Below are 18,493 nucleotides of genomic sequence, written 5' to 3'. Positions count from 1 at the left end.
ACACATAGCCCACGGTGCTGTGTGTGTCTTACTGTTGACACATAGCCCACGGTGCTGTGTGTGTCTTACTGTTGACACATACCTATGTGTAGTCGTGTAGTGCAAAATATGCTGATTTTTCCATTCTCAGATGCTCACTCATAGATGCTCAATTTTGTGATTTACTATTTAAAACAGCACTGTGTTTTGACACGAAAACATAAGTGTCCTGACGTTGTAAGTTGAGACTACCTGTGAATGGTCAGCACAGTGCTCGGCACATTGTTAGTACGATGATGGTTTGCGGTGTGATTACCCACCGTCACACTACAGCTCACTTCTGGGATTCCAGCAGTGAGGAAGAGAGACTCGTGTGTGTATTGGCTGCATAGATAGTGAAGTTAGCACGGTAGCTGTGGGATGGCTTCACAGGTGATCATTTGATAGCAGTTGTTAGGTGCCGGAGAAGAAGAGTATCAAAATACCAAGACAGCTGATGGCCGGCGTTTCTGACCTCCTCACAGTGGTGGGGTTCTGGGTCTTCCTCTTTAAATAGGCCTGTGGGTACTGCCTGTGCTAGTTGGTGAAGGAGTACATGCACGGTGGTGGTGCCTGGGGAGCTCTTAGGAATTCAGTGGACAGTGCCTACTGCTGTCTGCTCGTGGCATTCTCGTCCTCCTTGGCAGGTTGTGGGCAGGAGATGAGTGACTGGTCCCAACCCCCTCCCCTCCCCTCTTACCATGTTATCCTAGTGAGCCCTGCTCAGTGCGTGCTACAGAGCTGTTCAGGCCGGACTCTGGCCCATCGGTTTTCACCCGTCTTGGGCCTGGGTGTCTTGATTTAGGGGCAGCTGTGTTAGGGGAATGCAGGCAGCCTTTTTAGTTGTGAGCTGAGTGACCTCATTGTGCTCTAGGAAGCCATTTGCCCCAAGTCCCCAGGAGGAGTGTTGGCCAACCTCATCTGCCTCTAACCCACTTTGCCCTGTCCTGGGGGCTGAATTCCCTAGAATTGGAATCCCATGAGCTTGATTAAGCTAATGAACTATTCTAGTTACAAGCAAGGAGAGCTAAACGTATGCCGGCAGCTGAGCACTCATTGAAACGGGCCTGAGAACTCAGGAGAGCTAAATGTATGCCAACAAGCTGAGCATTCACTGAAAAGGAGCTGAGAACCGCAGGAGAACTAAATGTTTGCTCACAAGCTGAGCACTCATTGAAACGGACCTGGGAACTCAGCAGAAAGTTTTAAAAGTAGCACATTGAGAGGTATGACGGAATAAGACCATGGCTACTTCTTCTCTTGATGCCCTTTGCCTGATTCACAGTAAATGCTCAGTACCTGACTGAACTTCCATTGCTCAGGAAGCTCGGTGAGAGGGGGAACTGATGCTCCTTTGTTCATTCATTCCACTAACAAAAAATCGAGTGCCTTCCAAATCCCAACAACCTTCTTTAACAGAGTAGTAAAACTCATCCCCAACTTTACATGGAAAGGAGAGAGACCCTGAATTGCTAAAGTAGTATTCAAAAAGAAGAACAAAGCAGGAGACTTCTTCACACTTCCAGATCTCAGAACTTACTGTACAGCCTGGTACTGGTACAGTGAGACAGAAGCATGACCCAACAGAACTGAGAGCCCAAAAGTGACTCCATCCAGCTATGGAAGACTCCTAACTTGGCACTGTATGGTAAGCACTGGACTGTGAACCACAAGGTTGGCAATTCAAACCCACCAGCCACTCAGAAATTCAGCATAGGGTCACGAGGAGTCGGAACTGACTCAACAGCACTTAACAACATCACCAAAGGATCTTCGGCCAATGGTCCATTCCGTGGGGGAAGAGCTAGTTCTTAAACAAATGGTGCTAGCAAAACTGGAGATTCATTTGCAGAAAAATGAAATCGGATCCATGTGTCACATCACATATAAAAGGTAACTCCAAAGAGCTAAATGTTAAACCTAACACTGAAGTTCAAAGCCAGGGATCCTAATCTGGGCCATAAATGGCACTGTCAAACATCACGTAATTGCACAGACAGCTGAAGATACACTGGGTTACTGGGGCCTCCATCAAGCGACTCTACCCAAAACGTAAAAAGAGAACCTAGAACTGGGGAAACTGGGCAACGGATCTGACAAGGGTCTGATCCCTAAAATAGAAAACTTCCACCCCTCAATAACAAAAAGATGAACACTCCAATAAAAAACAGGTGAAAGACCTGAATAGACACTTCATCAAAGAAGATCTTACGGCATCTAACAAACGCTCGAAGAGATGCTTATGACCATTAGCCATTAGATGCACATAAAAATTCAGTGAGATGGCATCTCAGTCCTGCAGAAATGGCACTGGTCAGCAGTCAGCAGAGAACAGCAAGTGAGGTGAGGTGAGAAGATTGGCCAGATTGTGAAGTGGTGTCACCCATATGGGGAGTGGTGTGGCCCTTCCTCAGGACCTAGAACTAGGTCAGCCGCCTGACCAGCGAGCCCACTCCTGGGGAAGCTTGGCAGTGACAACAGATGTGCACACTGTTCATTGCAGCGCTCTCCACAATAGCAGGGGATGCGCTCCTTAGAACAATCAACGATGTGAGACCAAGTGGTCAGCATTTGCCCAGGAGCAAAGATGAGAAAGCAAGGAGGGGAAATGGGAGGGCAGGAAATGGGCAGAGGGCTGACACATTGCAGGGAAGGTAACCAGGGCTGCCATGGAGCCAAGTGTGTGACTCAGTGAGTAGGCCCTCATCTGCTGTGTAAACCATCAGGCAGAGCACGGAAAACACTGTGAGAACTATATAGAGTGGAGTTAAACAAAGAGAGACAAGGCAGGCAGTAGTATTTAATTCCCTAAATTGAAATGGGCATTTTTAAGAGGCCAGAAAGGGGGCTGGAAATGAGTGCCTCGTGGTGGTGTATGAGCAGATCAGATGAGAACCCTGCCTTGGCATCTGGGGGCGGCAGCGGGACTTGATGGCCTGGGAACCCCATGCCTAGGGGTCCGTGCTTAGAGCCAATTGCAGACCCCTCACTGCTGCCTTTTCTTTCCACAGAGCATAGTGGCCTGACCACAGGGGTGGCCTTTGGCCACCACGCCAAGTTCATCGCTTCCACAGGCATGGACAGGAGCCTCAAGTTTTACAGCCTATAGACCCAGACCCTTCTGATACCAGCTGGGCCGCATCGCAGTAGCGGGGTAGTGTTAGGGTTGGGGTGGGGGTGGGGAGGGGAAGAGACTACTAGGGGGAGGGGGGCCTTTGGGGTGGGACATTCACATCATTTCACTCTGGTCTGAGTGGTGGTGGCCTGCAAGCCTTGGCGGCAGGGACCACCCTAATCCATGCAGCCTCTGGGCCCCACGGGAGCAGACGTGGACAGACTGTCACCCTCTGTAGGCTCAGGGCCGGAGCCCAGCCCTCTCCCCAGTGGCATTCCTTGAGCTGGTGTGTTGGCTATTTCACCTCCCTCTGTGTTTCTGCCCTGGGGAGACTGGGAGAGGGTGAGCCAAGGGAACTGTGAAGGGGAGGGGCACGAGGGAACACGCAGGGTTTTGTAAGCAGTGATCTAGTTTCATTAAAAAAAACACCACAATAAACACAGCCAGCTGTGTCTGTCTTTAGTGGGGACACCCTGGGCTGGGTGGGTGTCAGAGGGTCCCATAGAAGCTGCCCTTTCCCTGATTGCTAATTTGACTTACTTGACTTTGATTAGCCAGTGGAAATAAGAATCTACAGACCATTTGTCCCTGCTGGCCTTGAGCCTGTGTTTATAGGCCTGTGGGCTTGGGGAGGGGCTCTCCAGGCTCCAGGGAATGCACGAGGTCAGTGAGGACCCACCCAGACTGGCTCAGATCAGGATTTTCTCGACTCTGTTCAAGGACAACCCCCATAAATAAACCAGAGAACATCCGCTAGTACCAGACTTCCAGCCTGAAAGACAGGAGCCTGAGGGGGAGGAACGGTGCAGGTGGAGCAGGAAGGCGCCTGGGTGGACGCTGGGTGTGGTGGGGCCATTACTGAGTTTGACAGGACAGTCCCAGTGGAGTGTTTGGGCTGGATGCCAGATTTGGAGTAGGTGGAGGTGAATGGGAGAATGGGAGGTGAGAACATGGGAATCGATGACTAGATAAGAAATTGTGCCTGAATCAGGAGCTAACTGGAGGGGGCTATGGGACAAGGCAGAGTGGTCCATCTTGTCCAGGGATGGAGTCCTCCAAGTATGCCATGCTGGGTTTGTGTTGTGTTGTCAAGCAAGTTTGTGCATACCACATCCCTTTCAGCAAGTAGAACACTGAGAGACCTTGTAGTCAAGAAAGCCTGTAGTTTTTTAACCCAGTTTCCTCCGACTGGGAAAGCCTTTTTATGTATTGATCTGTACTATGGTTAAAAAGCCACTAATTCAGCCTTTGGGAACAGCACTGTTTGAGGTGTTTGTAAACAAGACGGCAGTAAGCATCCTGCTTGTTTGGGCCTGGCTCTCATGGCTGAACTCCGAGGAGTGGAATAACAGGCAAGGCGCTGTTTGGAACCATGGCCAGACCACCGTGTCTGGGTGTGTGGCCCAAGATGCAAGTGACCAGAGTTTTTCCTGAGGCAGGACACAGAAGGGAAACACATGGTCAGGTGGCTAAGTCAGACCCCAGGGTGAGCCCAGCACTGAAGTCATCTAATGGTTTCTGGTGCTAGAAATTCCCTGGCTCTCTACATGCTTCCTGCCTCGCCAGGGAACCAGTGAAGGAGGAGCCCCTGAAGGCCAGTTTCTTGGGGGACCCAGGAGCTGAGAGAGACAACACAGTCACTCAAGATTGTGTGGAGCGTGTGGTGTGGCCGTGCATCTATAGCAGACCTGGGGCTGGGTCCCACTCTCTAGGCCCCTGGGTTTATGAGGCTCGGGGCAGATCTCTGCCAACACCGTTTCTCATTCAGCCCTGACCCTTCTCTGCACAGCAGCTCCTGTGTGCTCACCTCACCGGTGGTGGGGCGGAGGCATGTGGACTCCTGGCTCTGAGGCCCTCAGAGGAGCTGTGTCGCCTCGGGCAGGTTATTTAGCGTGGTTGCGCCTCCATCTTTTCTGTCTACAGAATGTATATTGTAAGGCTCCTGTGAATTGATAAGTGACAAGTACTTGGAGCTGTGCGTGTATGGAAATCTTGCATATCTACATGGTTTTCTCTTCCTAGCATCTCCCTTTCTAAAACAGGTTCGGTTTTCCTGGGACCCTCTGCTGCTCATCCCCTCCCCTGCCCGGTGATCATGTGGTTTCTCTCTTCAATTGGTTTCCATCTGCTCACAGACCGGAACCGTGTCTTCATCGTTGTCAGCCATCTTTTTACCTTAGGCCACACTGCTGCTACCTGGCTGATTGAGGGGCTCAGCGTGGGCTCCATTCTGTGGACTGACAAACTCAGGTATCCAGCCAACCCCCATCCCCCAACCTGTATCCCCCACTCCCAGCATAGCTCAGCTACCCAGCAGGGGAATTTGTGGAGGAGTTTGTGGAGGGGGATGTGGCTACCAAAGGGCTCACCTCATTCCTCATCCCCTCATCCCCTCGGCCTCACAAACTTTGTAAGGGTCCAGGAGCTGTCACCCTGGCGTCCAGGGTGTTCCAACAGTGTTCACAACCTCCTTTGAGAATTTGCACCCTTTGAAGTCCCTGCCCTGCTGAGAGCAGCTGGGGTCCTGAGCTCATCCTGGGAGCACTAACCAAGGAGGCCACCAGGGGACAGTGTTGTTACGCACAACAGCTGTGGTCACCCTTATGGAGCTCAAGCTGAAGCTTGGAGAAGTGTCTGGTCGTCAGGCCACCCAGTAAGTCACAGGGCTGCTTGGCTCCCAAGCTGGTTACCCCACCCTCTCTAAGACAGGAAGGGGCAACTGATGACCCCCACAGCTTTCTAGGGTGGGGCCAGCCATGTGTGGCCTGTGGAGATGGAGGCCCCAGTTGAGTCCTGTGGTGTGGGTCTGTGGCTCTGGGTGTTTCATGTGCCTGGTGACCATGTCGGGAACAAGCAGACCGCCTCCCACCTGCTGGCTTCGGTTCTTCCTGCTCTGCCAGCCCTGGAATCTGCTGACACTGTTGGGGTTCTTGGTGGCCCTTGAGGCTTGCGCACCCAGTTTACTCAGGCTTGGCCTGACTCTGCTTTCTCCAGTCACAGCATTGATTCCGATTCTGAAGACACAAGGGATAGGTCTATGCAGGTGTAAGCAGCACAGAACAGGAACTCTGATCGAGAGGGTCCATTTTGAAAGTTGGGTGGATCTGGGGGGAGGTGCTGTGGGCAGTATTTTGAAGACGTTCCCCAGGTGGAACTTAGGGCAGGGAATGGGGCTTGGGGGCTGCTGGTAAGGTGAGTAGGGGTGAGAGCAGGCTTAGGAACAGCCAGGAGGGATGCTGCTCGGGAGAAACGCCCAGCCAACTGAGGGCAGGGCACGGAGAACGAATCTGATCTCACTTTAAAGGGTTTCAAAATCTAGAGCAGCTCTGCAACTGACATTTTTAAGTGTATTTTTAAATTTGTGAAATATTTGCTCAAAAACAAATCTAGTATAAAGAGTAGTAAACATTCTTGTAGTTATGTTGGGATGTCACGAAACAAAAATACATATAAATTGTTGAAAAATAACTGGCTCTGTAAACTTGCACCCAAACCACAATTAAAAAAAAAAAAAAAAAGAGGCTGTTAAATATCTATTTTGGGTGGAAAGGGGAACACTTGGAGCTTTAATTGGCTGCAGGGGAATGAAAACTGGTAAATCACTTCAGCGATTATTTGGGACTATCTCCTATAACTGAACATACACATCTTATGGTCTGGCAATTTTCCTTCTAAATGTAAAGGTATTCACCAGTAGGGATGGCTACTTGTAAGCACCCTCCATGGCCTGCATTCACTCTTTATGACTACCTGGCATTCCGGGACTCAGTCCTGTGTACTGTGAAGTCCAAATATATTGTTGTCAGTTGGCACTGAGTCATCAGCTCCGACTCAGTGACGCATTTACAACAGAACAAAATGCGACCTGGTCCTCCACCATCCTCATGTCATTGCTGTGTTTGAGCCCCTTGCTGCAGACACTGTTGATACAGCTCATTGAAGGTCTTCCTCTTTTTCCCTAATCCTGTATTTTCCCAAGTAGGGACACCATCATCACACATAAAACCCACTGCCATCGAGTTGGGTCCGGCTCATAACAACCCTGTGTAAGCGTTCCAGGACTGTGCGTACATCTTTACAGGAGCAGAAAGCCTCATCTTTATTCCTCAGGGTGACTGGTGGGTTTGAACCACTGACCTCTCAGTTACCAGTCAAGCGTGTATTCTACAGTGCCACCAGGGCTCCTAAGTACATATACATAGATTTTCGTGACTAGGAGAGGTGTAAGTCTTATGTACACGCAGAGGATACAACCTTGCTTGCTAAAAGGGAAGAGGACCTACAGTACTTGCTGATTAAAATCAAAGACCACAACTTTCAGTATGGGTTACACCTCAATGTAAAGAACACAAAAATCCTTACTACTGGACCAATAACATCGTGATAAATGGAGAAAAGATTGTGAAGTTGTCAAAGATTTCATTTTGCTTGGATCCATTATCAACACTTACAGAAGCATTTGTTAGGAATCAAACAATGAAATTGCATTAGTCAAATCTGCTACACAAGACCTCTTTAAAGTGTTCAAGAGCAAAGCTAACAGTTTGAGAACTAAGGTGCTCCTGACCCAAGCCATAGCATTTTCTGTAGCTTCATATGCATGTAAAGGTTGGACAGTAAATAAAAAAGAATTGATGCATTTGAGTTACGGTGTTGGCGAAGATTATTCTAAGAACCATGGACTGCCAGAAGAGCAAACCAGTCTGTTGGAAGACGTGCAGTAGAATGCTCTTTAGAAGCCAGGATGGTGAGACTTTATCTCTCATACTTCAGACAGACTGTCCACAGGGAGCAGTCCCTGGAGAAGGACATCATGCTGGATGAAGTGGAGGGTCAGTGAGATAGATAAGACCCCAGTGAGATGGCTTGGCATAGTGACAACAGCAACAAACTCAAGCTTAATGATTGTGTGGATGGTGCAGGACTGGGCAGTGTTTCTTTTGTGCACAGGGTCACTGTGAGTCAGAACCTACTCAATGGTGACAAGAGGCCCAGCGTTCCTTGGAGTTCTCTGTGTGTCTTGGCATCAGTTTTACCCGGGATTGTAGGGGTCTCACAGCGCAGGGACCTCAGGTCCAAAGAACACACTCTGCTCCCAGCTCGCTCTTGGTGGTCGTAGGTCCCTTTTTCCCTGGCTCACTTCTCTCTCCTTTTGTGTCTCAGAGATTGACTGACGATAGACTTCATCCTGTAGATTGCACCTGGCTTCATTAATACAGAAATGAGGATTTACAACACAGGGTAATTACATCAGATCCTGGCTGGTCACATTAGCTCACTTCATGGTGATTACAGTACATTAGATCTCATCATTGGGAATGATCACATCATTGACTGCTAAGCCTCAGAATTCTGGCCCAGCCCATCACAAGGGGGAGAACACCAGCCCCTCCCCTGGTATAATCTAGGGTCTAGGTTTTGCACTTGAAGCTCTTGTATGTGACCAGCCAGCAGAGGATTGACTGCGATGGCATTCGCAACTGGAGAAATTCAGGTCGCTCCTTCTCCAACAAAACTAGGGAGCTGGGGTCCTGCCTTCTTCTTGATCAATGCCTAAAGTGCTCAGCAAGGGCCCAGGGTTGCATGGATTTCCAGAGCCTGCTAAATAGGTTTGAACCACGAGGTTGGTGGTTCAAGTTTACCAGTCCCTCCTAGGAAACTCTACTCAGGGTCGCTATGGGTCAGAATTGACTCGATGACACTTGACTCTTAACAATATACAGCTCCTTTTGGAGAGGTGGGCTGGGACCAGCTTCAAGAGGTAAACCTTGGACAGTTTAACCCTTACCTCTTATTCATTGTAGAATCCATTTTAGAATACAACCACAATGCATTTGTTTCATCTGTTCTAACAAAGATTTACAGCCTCGGAAACCCTGTACAGTGTCAGTATGAGTGGGAACCAACTCAGCAGCACTTAGCAAAAACTATATTGTTGGTAATAGATTGTTTCTAGCGTCTTTGTTGGTTATCCCTGTGTTTGCAAGCTTATATGTGTCATTATAAACAAGACTAGGGTTGTTCTGGGATATCAACTGGGAGAGGAGTTAGGATGTAATAATGCTATTAGGGAGAATATTAAAAGTACCATGGGCTTCCAGAAGAACAAAACGAGTCTGTGTTGGACGAAGTACAGCCAGAATGGTGAGACTTTGTCTCTCATACTTCAGACATTTTATTAGGAGGAACTAGTCCTTCCTTTTCGCTGGAGGGTCAGTGAAAAAAAAGGGATAACCCCCCCCCCCCCAAGGAGATGAATTTGTACAGTGGCTGCAGCAATGGGCTGAAGCGTAACAGTAATTGTGAGGTTGGCACAGGACCAGGCGGTGTTTTGTTCTGCTGTGCATGCATAAGGTTGCTGTTTCGGAACTGACTTGAAGGTACCTAACAACAACAACATTATTAGCTAATGACAACACTTTTTCAGTGTGTTTATCCCAATTTACACATTAATGAGTAAGTATTCCTGTCTACTTACGCTTACCAACACTGAATATGTTCTGACTTTTAAATTTTTGCCAATTTGGTACGTAACGGGGTAAGACAAAAGCATAGCTAAAAGTCATACAAACCTTTATTAAACAAAATATCAAAATGTGAAGCTATTGTTTTTCAACATATCCTACATCTAGGACTGTACACTTCTGAAGGGGGTGTTTCCATCTCTTTAACCCACAAGAGCCAAAATATGACCTTGAATGTATCCCACCTGAATTTAGAGACCATCTCAACAGATTTCGTGCATTAGACAGTAATGACTGGAGACCAGAAGAGTTGTGGGATGACATCAAGAACATCAGATAGGAAGAAAGCAAAAAGTCATTAAGAAGGCAGGAAGGAAAGAAAAGACCAAAATGGATGTCAGAAGAGACTCTGAAACCTGCTCTCCATGGTAGAGATGCTAAAGCAAATGGAAGAAATTAGGAGGTAAAAGAGCTGAACAGAAAATTTCAAATGGCAGTGCAGAAAGACAAATATGATGAAATATGCAAGGACCTAGAGTTAGAAAACCAAAAGGGAAGAACTGAAGAAAAAATTCAAGCCTCAACTTATAATACTGAAGGATTTTATGGGAAAAATACTGTAAAATGCAGAAAGCACAAAATAAAATGGAAGGAATACACAAGAGTCACTGTACCAAAAAGAAGGGACGATGTCCAACCCTGTCAAGAGATCCTTTGCACTAGGAGCCTCAGAAATTAAAACGGCTTCCAGAGGAAAGACCGGGACAAGCCAATTAAAGCAGAACTTTCATTAAACCAAATAAAGCAGAACAGTGGTGACAAGATCTGAAGGAATGCAGAGAGGATCTTGATACAGAGGAACATGAAGAAACCAAAAAGAAAACAATGGAGCAGCTAAGTGAATGTAATGATTCACTGAAGAAAATGTCTGGAAAGGTGTCTTTGGCAGATGAACCAAGTACAATGTAACTGGCTATTCAGGCAGCTGTGAGCCAAGCCTTTAAAACTCCAGAGGTCATCAGGTTGTTAGCAAAGAAACAACCAGGTCAGCTTCGGACAAGGTTAGTGGAGAAGGCTAGGGATCTGATGGTTGTTGTTGTGATGTGCTATGGAGTCGGTTCCAACTTAGTGACCCTGTACAGGGTTTCCGAGGCTGTAAATCTTTACGGGAGCAGAAAGCCTCATCTTTCTCCTGCGGAACAGCTGGTAGTTTCAAACTGCTGACCGTGAGATTAGCAGCCCGATTAGTAACCACTACAATACCAGAACTGTACTAGAGACATTCAGCAGAAGGTGGGGCTATTAGCAGCCCTCGCCTATTAACTTGGAGAGAAGCTGACTGCAGGTCATCAGGCCTTCTTGTCAGCAAATGCTCAGCCGGTTTGAGAAAGTCTCTTTACAGACCTTAGCTCTAGAGACAAAGTCTTTGCTTTGGCAAACGTGTGTGAAATCTTGGGACATTGCTCGCATTCTTGTAAATGTCTTATTTCTTCTGGGGATCATAAGACATTGCAAAGAAACCAAGAGATTCTCAAATTGCCTAAGAAAAAGTGACAGAAATGTACCAGTTACTTCTGTTGATGCCCCTCTGCATGTGCTTTGTGATTGGTCCTGAATTTGTGGATAGAGATTCCCTGGTACTTATTCATTAGGATTTGTCTGTTTAAGAGAGAAAGAAAATCGTCTCTCTATCTGTTTGTATTAAGTCTCTTGGTTTGTAAGCGCTGATAGTGAATGAGAAGATATAAACGAATGGTTCTTTTCTGCTCTTTGTAGTGAATAGTGCGGCATCAATAGACCTCATATGTGTTTGTAGAATTTTAGTGTTCTCAGTGAACTCTAAAAGGAGTAGTGTGGCGCTGTGGAATAGAAAAAATCACTGGACCCCAAGGTCAGTGGTTCAAACTCAACATTCACTCCTTGGGAACCCTATACAGTCATTATGACAGCCCTTCGCAACAACACCAAGGGACCTTTGTTGTTGTTGTTGTCAGGTGCCATCGAGTAGGAACCGACTCATAGCGACCCCATGCACAGCAGAACGAAACAATGTCCGATCCTGGACCAACCTCACTACCGCTGCCACACTTGAGTCCATCAATGATGCCACCTGGCCAATCCATCTCATTAGGGGTCTTTGTGTTTCTCAAAAAACTGAAGAGTAAATAGTAGCTTACTTAGAAGTGACCTTAGAAGTCACTTTTACTTTACAAACAAGGAAATTGAGTCTCAGAAAGAACACAGGGCTTGCTTAGAATTACATCAGAGACAGAGCTGGGAACAAGACTTAGTCCTGACCCCCTATTTAGTCCTCACTAAGTTTTATGTCTTTAAACTTTTTTTTTTTTTTTTTTAATAATTAATATTTATGCAAGCTAGTGTCAGTGTTTAGGAAAATTTGATGTCCCAACAAAAAGTTGACACCATGGTAAGGGACCATTCCCTAGCCTGTGAGCTCTCCCCATGAATGGGGCCCATTGTCTCAGGATTTTGAGCTCAGCACAATGGGAGCTCTGTAGAGTGTCCTGTAGTAACTCATTTCCCAATGTTGGCTCCTCAGGGAGGCAATAGGAAATGGCAGCTAGAGGCCCTCCCAGCATGAGGCGACCTCATGCTGACACCAAGAGGGTGGTGGTGCCCGTAAGCTACTATTTACTCTTCCGTTTTTTGAGAAACAAAATAAGTTGTAAGGGGGGAAAAAAATTTTCTCTCCTGAGTGTTTTAACTAGGTGCATGCTCAAATATATAGATCTGTACATACGCATGTATGGTAGCCAGTTTCTTAGACTCGGACCATTTTATATTCCTCCTCAATATTCCTTTTCTTTTCACTTTATACAATTTAAAAACATTTTTTTTTTTTTTTACAGCTTCTTGTATACTGTAAAATCTACTAAGTGCTCTGCTAACTGGAACAAATGAGGAGAGCTCAGCTGCATTCATGCCTTATTTAGAACCCTTGGGTCAAAAAGTTAAAATGTTGAAATTGTGAAAAACCAAGAGAAAGAAACTGACCTGTTGTTTATCTGGGCTTTCTGGTCAGTTATCATTCCATTTTTCCTTTTATGTGTGGTTTTTAATTGAGGTGAAATTCACATAGCTTACATTTTGCCATTTTAAAAGTGTACAGTTACTTAACATTTCCCACATTTGCTATATTGTGTAATCATCACTTTTAACTAGTACCAAAACCCCAAAAGACACCCTGTACCCTTGAAGCAGTTACTTCCCATTTCTCCATGCCCCCGGCCCCTGTAAGCACTAATAAATCTAGGAATCGCTTAAAAAAAAACAAGAGGTAGCAGATGACCCAGAACCAGTGGTACTGAGGAAGAAGGTCAAGCTGCACTGAGGGCACTGGTGGAAAACAAGACTCCAGGAATTGATGGAATACAATTGGAAAAAATTCAACTAGCTGATGAAACACTGAAAACAATCACTCATTCAATACCAAGAAATTTAGGAGACAGCTAGCTGGTCAACTGATGGGAAGAGATCCATATTTGTGCCCATTATAAAGAGAGACAGAGGTGACCCAGCAGAATGTGGGAAACATTGAAGAGTCTCATCGATATCACATGCATTTAAAATTTTGCTGAAGATAATCCGAAAACAACTTCCATAGAACATCATAGAGAACCGCCAGAAATTTAAGCTGGATTCAGAAGAGGTCATGGGACTGGGGATATATTGGCTGAAAGTACAGACTATCAGAAAGATGTTTACTTGTGTTTTATGCAAAGGCTTTTGACTGTGTAGATCACGACAAACTTTGGATAACATTGTGAAGAATAGATTTTTCCCAGGCTTGTGGTTAGCGGTCCAGTGCTGGTCCTACAACACCACACCAGGAGTCCATGAGAGACGTTTAAACACCTCTTTATTTGGAATACGCCCAAGGATGCGTGAACTGGAACTGTAATGGCAAAACTTTTTTTGACTTACCCTCATATGGTATTATGCTAAAGTTTAATTTCATGTCCACAATGGGCTGGACATCTTCTCATCCACTGATAGCCACGTTAGGAGCCCTGATAATACAGTGTTGGGCAGCTCACTAAAAAAAGGTCAGTGGTTTGAATCCCCAACTGCTCTTTGGGAGAAAATAGCAACCTGTCTCTGTAAAGATTGTTAAATGCTGTTGAGTCCGTTTCGACTCATAGTGACCTTGTAAAGGGTTTCCAAGGAAGTGACTGGTGGGTTTGCAATGCCGACCTTGCAGTTAACAGCCCAGGGCTTATCATACAGCACCACCCCAGGATTCTTGGAAAATCTAGGGGGTCCTGCTCCTCCTCCTCTGCCCCACAGGGGGGCCTTCTCCCCCTCAGCCCAGGGTCACTATGAGTCAGAATGGACTTCATTTATAAGCCATTTGTGTTTATCTTTTGTGAAATGCCTGCTTATGCTCTTTCTATTTTTGTTGGTCCTTTTCTAATTGATATATTTTTAGTACTGTGAACCTAATGTTTTGCAGCTCTCTTCCCAGTTTCTGCCTCGACTTTTCACCATGTATGTCATCCGGTCATTTCTAATTGTGAGGTGCTCATTTTATATGTAACTTCCCTGGAAGAAAGAAATCGTTGAGATTCCAAGAAGGGTTTGCCCTTGGCTTTTACCTGGAGCCCAGACATCTCTTTAAATTCACGGTCCCCCTGGGGTCACTTTATATTCAGCTCCCATGGTTGTTCAGGTTCAACTGTTGGAGTTCTTTGGTTTGGTTTTCCCAGCCCCAGTACTTGGCCTGCACACCTCTAAGAGAAGCGTCTTGTATTTTGAATTTTCATGGGGAGGTTGGTTTTCTTCCATCCAGCACCAAGATCAAGACGGGTGAGGAGTCGTGTGTACAATGGGTTTATTTCACACCAAGGACTCAGCTCTCTGGAGTCCCAGCTTTAACCAGAGACTTAACAGAGATGCCTTGTATCTGGCCGTCAGCTCTCTGGAGTCCCAGCTTTAACCAGAGACTTAACAGACTTCTTGTATCTGTCCATCCTTGGACTTGACCTGCTGCCCCCCGGGTTCATCAAAGCAGAAAGCCAAGGTCTCAAGTTCCATAGACGTCCCGGTTGTGGAAGAGTTGTACTTTCCAGACCTTTTTGCTTTTACTTTATTTTTGGCCTGTGTCCATCGTTTGTTGTTGTTGTTTATTCCCCATGTCAGCACAGCAATAATTGAAACGGACTTGAAAAATCCTTACAGGAGCCCTGGTGGCACCGTGGTTAAAGCGCTGCACCTGGCATTTTCCTTGAACTGAGCAGGTTGATTGGGTGCCTTGTCTTCTTACTGCTGGTAAGACAAGTGGCACTTTTGTATGAAATGCTCTTACAGAAATGTCTGGCATGAGCCACACTTATTAAGTGCCGTCGAGTTGGTTCCAACTCATAGCGACCCTGTATAGGGTTTCTGAGGAGCATCTTGTGAGCTTGAACCACCGACCTTGTGCTTCAAATTGACCTTGCAGTCCAGCTCATTAACCCACAGCGCCACGCCAGGACTGTATTTAATGAAGGTGAAGTAACAGACTGTTACTGTGGTGGGTAATAACTGGGGTCTTAAAAGCTTACAAGCCACTATGTAAGATGCAACTACTAGTCTCTTCTCAGCCAGTGAAGAAAGCTGAAGACTCAGAAAAAACTTAGTCCAAAGGACAACGTACCATGGGAATCCCGGTCTCCACTAGCCTGAGACCAGACGAGCTGGGTGCCGCCCAGCTGCCACCACCCGTCATGCTGCTTGGGATCCCAAGAGAAGGCCCGAGACAGATTAGGGGAGCAATAAAATGTAGGAAAAATTTAATTCATATAAAAACCCAGATTTATTGGTCTAATGGAGACTGGTGGAACCCTGAGACTTAGGCCCTTAGACATTCTTCCAGCCTAGAACTGAGACCACCCCCAGGGAACAACTTTCAGTCAAACTGTAGGCAGGTCGGTAAAATGAGTAACACCTGTGAGAAACAGGCTCCTCAGAACAGTCAACTATACAAGACCAAAAGGGAAGCATTTGCTCAAAATCAAAGGTCAGGAGGCCAGAAGGGGCAAGAAGAAGGACGAATGGAAATGGAGGAAGTGGGAAGAGTGCTGCTATTTTGAGGGAATTACAACTAATGTCCAAGATCACAAACAAAATACGTATGTTACTATTGGGTGGATTCAGAAGAGGCCGGGGAATGAGAGATATCATTGCTGATGTCCGATGGATCTTGGCTGAAAGCAGAGAGTACCAGAAGGATGTTTACTTATGCTTTATTGACTACGCAAAGGCTTTCAATTGTGTGGATCATGACAAGCTATGGACAACATTGAGAAGTATGAGTATTCCAGAACATTTAATTGTACTTCTGAGAAATCTGTACCTAGACCAAGAAGTAGTTGTTCGAACAGAATATGGGAACATTGAATGTTTTAAAATTGGGAAAGGTGTGAGACAAGGTTGTATTCTTTCACCATACTTATTCAACCTGTATGCTGAGCAAATAATATGAGAGGCTGGGTTCTATGAAGAAAAACGTGGCATCAGGATTGGAGGAAGACTCATTAACAACCTGCGATATGCAGATGATACAACCTTGTTTGCTAAAGTGAAGAGGACTTGAAACATTTACTTATGAAGATCAAAGAGCACAGCCTTCCATATAGATTACATCTCAATGTCAAGAAAACAAAAATCCTCACCACTGGACCAATAAACAACATTCTTATCAATGGAGGAAAGATTGAAGTTGTCAAGGACTTCATTCTTCTTGGATCAACTATCAACACTCGTGGAAGCAGCAGTCAAGAGATCAGACGACGTATTGCATTAGGCAAATCTGCTGCACGGGAACTTTTTAAAGTGTTGGAGAGCAGAGATGTCAGCTTGAGGACTAAGGTACACCTGACCCAAGCCATGGTATTTTCAATAACCTCATATGGATGTGAAAGCTGGACAGTGAATAAGGAAGACCGTAGAAGAATTGATGCCTTTGAGTTGTGGTGTTGGAGGAGAATACTGAAAGTGCCATGGACTGCCAAAAGAACCAATAGATCTGTTTTGGAAGAAGTGCAGCCAGAGTGCTCCTTGGAGGCCAAGATGGCTAAGCTTTGTCTTTCATACTTTGGACATGTTGTCCAGAGGGAACAGTTGCTGGAGAAGGATGTCATGCTGGGTAAGGTGGAGGGTCAGAGAAAAAGAGGAGGACCCCTAAAGAGATGGATTGGCCAGGTGGCATCATTGATGGACTCAAGTATGGCAGCGGTAGTTAGGTTGGCCCAGGATCGGACATTGTTTGGTTCTGCTGTGCATGGGGTTACTGTGAGTTGGTTCCGACTCGATGGCACCTGACAACAACAACAATTGGGCGGAAAATGAGTTTACTTTGTCACCTTTCACCCAAACTCCTTCTCCCACCTGCCCCCACAAAATACTAGCTAGACACTTGTTAAGTGCTGTTGAATTGGTTCCAACTCAGTGTTGTGTTTTCAAGGAGCAACTAGTGGGTTTGAACTGCCAATCTTGTGGCTAGCAGTCCAGTGCTTATCCTACAGCAGCACAGCAGGGAGGCAAAAATAGCAAAGAAAATCCATTCTCACGAAGCTTATCATCTAATGGGGGAGTTGGACATAAACCAAATAGTTAAGATATTTTGTTATAGTTTACACACAAAAAAAGTAACAGTGTGAAGTATTTGCTCCTGTTTTTGCTATAGAATTTATTTAAACCAACTTTTAGAAAAGACAAGTACATAATTTTTTGACATAATCTTTTTTTTTTTTTTTTTTTGCTTTCTTTTCTTTTTTGGGGGGGGGGTGGTGTACACAAAAACACTCAGGAATATATAATAATTTAAATAACCAAAGGGCACATTCTGCAAGCTTGCCTCCTGGCCGCCAGCACTCAGTTCCTCTCTTTCCATGAATCTAGTGTCCTCAGCTGCTCCCTCTCTCCATGTCCCCATCTCTGCTGTCTCTGCTTCTCTGGATAGGGTCCTGCATTCTGCTTGTGCTCTTCTCCCTTGATGATCCTAGGGTCCAGTTTCTGGACTGTAAGATTAACTACTCCCCTGTTTTTGTTACAAAACTTCTACCTTTATAGTTGTGACAGTTGCAATTAGTCATGTAACAATTACTCACTATTGAATCATAAGAATCTTATCCCCATCTCTTTCCATCAGACCCATCTAGACCAGATGAAAACTATTCAGTGGGGACTGTGTCTTTCCCCGCACACTCTGAAACTAAACTCCCTCTTGAAAACTTGTAAGCCAGTCACTTCATGCCTTTATCACCCCCTCATTTTATTTTTTTCACCCCCTTATTTTAGGTAGCCAATGTCTAAGTTGTCTGTCTCTATCTACCCCATATACAGAGGTGACAGGATTGATACTTGATGTGAAGACTTCTTCCCTCCCAGTTGGTATTTTGAGCTACTACATCCATAAGTATATGTGAAGTTCATCAAATTGTAGCAATCTACCCTTGTTTCCTTTATCAAAAAAAATTTTTTTTTTTTTTATCTTCCTCTAGTCGAGTTCTGATTATCAAGCCATTGAGGCTAGGTCAAATGGGTAGGTACTATCTGCAAGTTTGTGCATCTGCCTCCACTTCATATCAGCTGGATGCTTCACTCTCAGCTCTAGGCCTCCGTGACTATGTCCTTGTCCATGGACTCAGGAGTCCCCAGGTCTCATCACACTTCAGACCAACCAGCCCTTCCTCTTCTCTCTCATCTTCAGGTCAACTGGAGTCTATGGGACATGGTTGAACTCAGCCCATTTCTTCATTGCTGCCTTTCCCCCTCTTCCACTCATGTAGACCAATGTGGTTGCCTGCAAGCTTACATGCCTGCTCATGTGTTCCCTTTGAGTTTCAGTCTTGGAGGGGGGTTTGTCCTGAAGGAAGTTGATTGCCTGCCTTGA

At 45.8% G+C, this 18,493-nt stretch overlaps 1 protein-coding gene and 1 pseudogene across 1 annotated transcript in view; both read left to right on the top strand.

Moving 5' to 3' along the window:
- The window catches only part of PRPF19 (pre-mRNA processing factor 19), a 14,069-nt gene extending 10,511 nt beyond the window's left edge, over positions 1-3,558 (top strand). The window contains exon 16 of the mRNA XM_006874988.1: positions 3,030-3,558. Coding sequence (XP_006875050.1) covers positions 3,030-3,127 — 98 coding nt within the window. The 3' untranslated portion in view covers positions 3,128-3,558. The remainder of the gene's footprint in view (positions 1-3,029) is intronic.
- Positions 3,559-10,286: 6,728 nt separating this feature from the next.
- On the top strand, positions 10,287-12,199 carry LOC102818732 (annotated as a pseudogene).
- The last annotated feature ends 6,294 nt before the right edge of the window (positions 12,200-18,493 follow it).

The sequence above is a fragment of the Chrysochloris asiatica genome, unplaced genomic scaffold (assembly GCF_000296735.1).
Source record: "Chrysochloris asiatica unplaced genomic scaffold, ChrAsi1.0 scaffold00310, whole genome shotgun sequence".
Classification (NCBI taxonomy): Eukaryota; Metazoa; Chordata; class Mammalia; order Afrosoricida; family Chrysochloridae; genus Chrysochloris; species Chrysochloris asiatica.
This window is presented reverse-complemented; position numbering and strand designations above follow the sequence as displayed.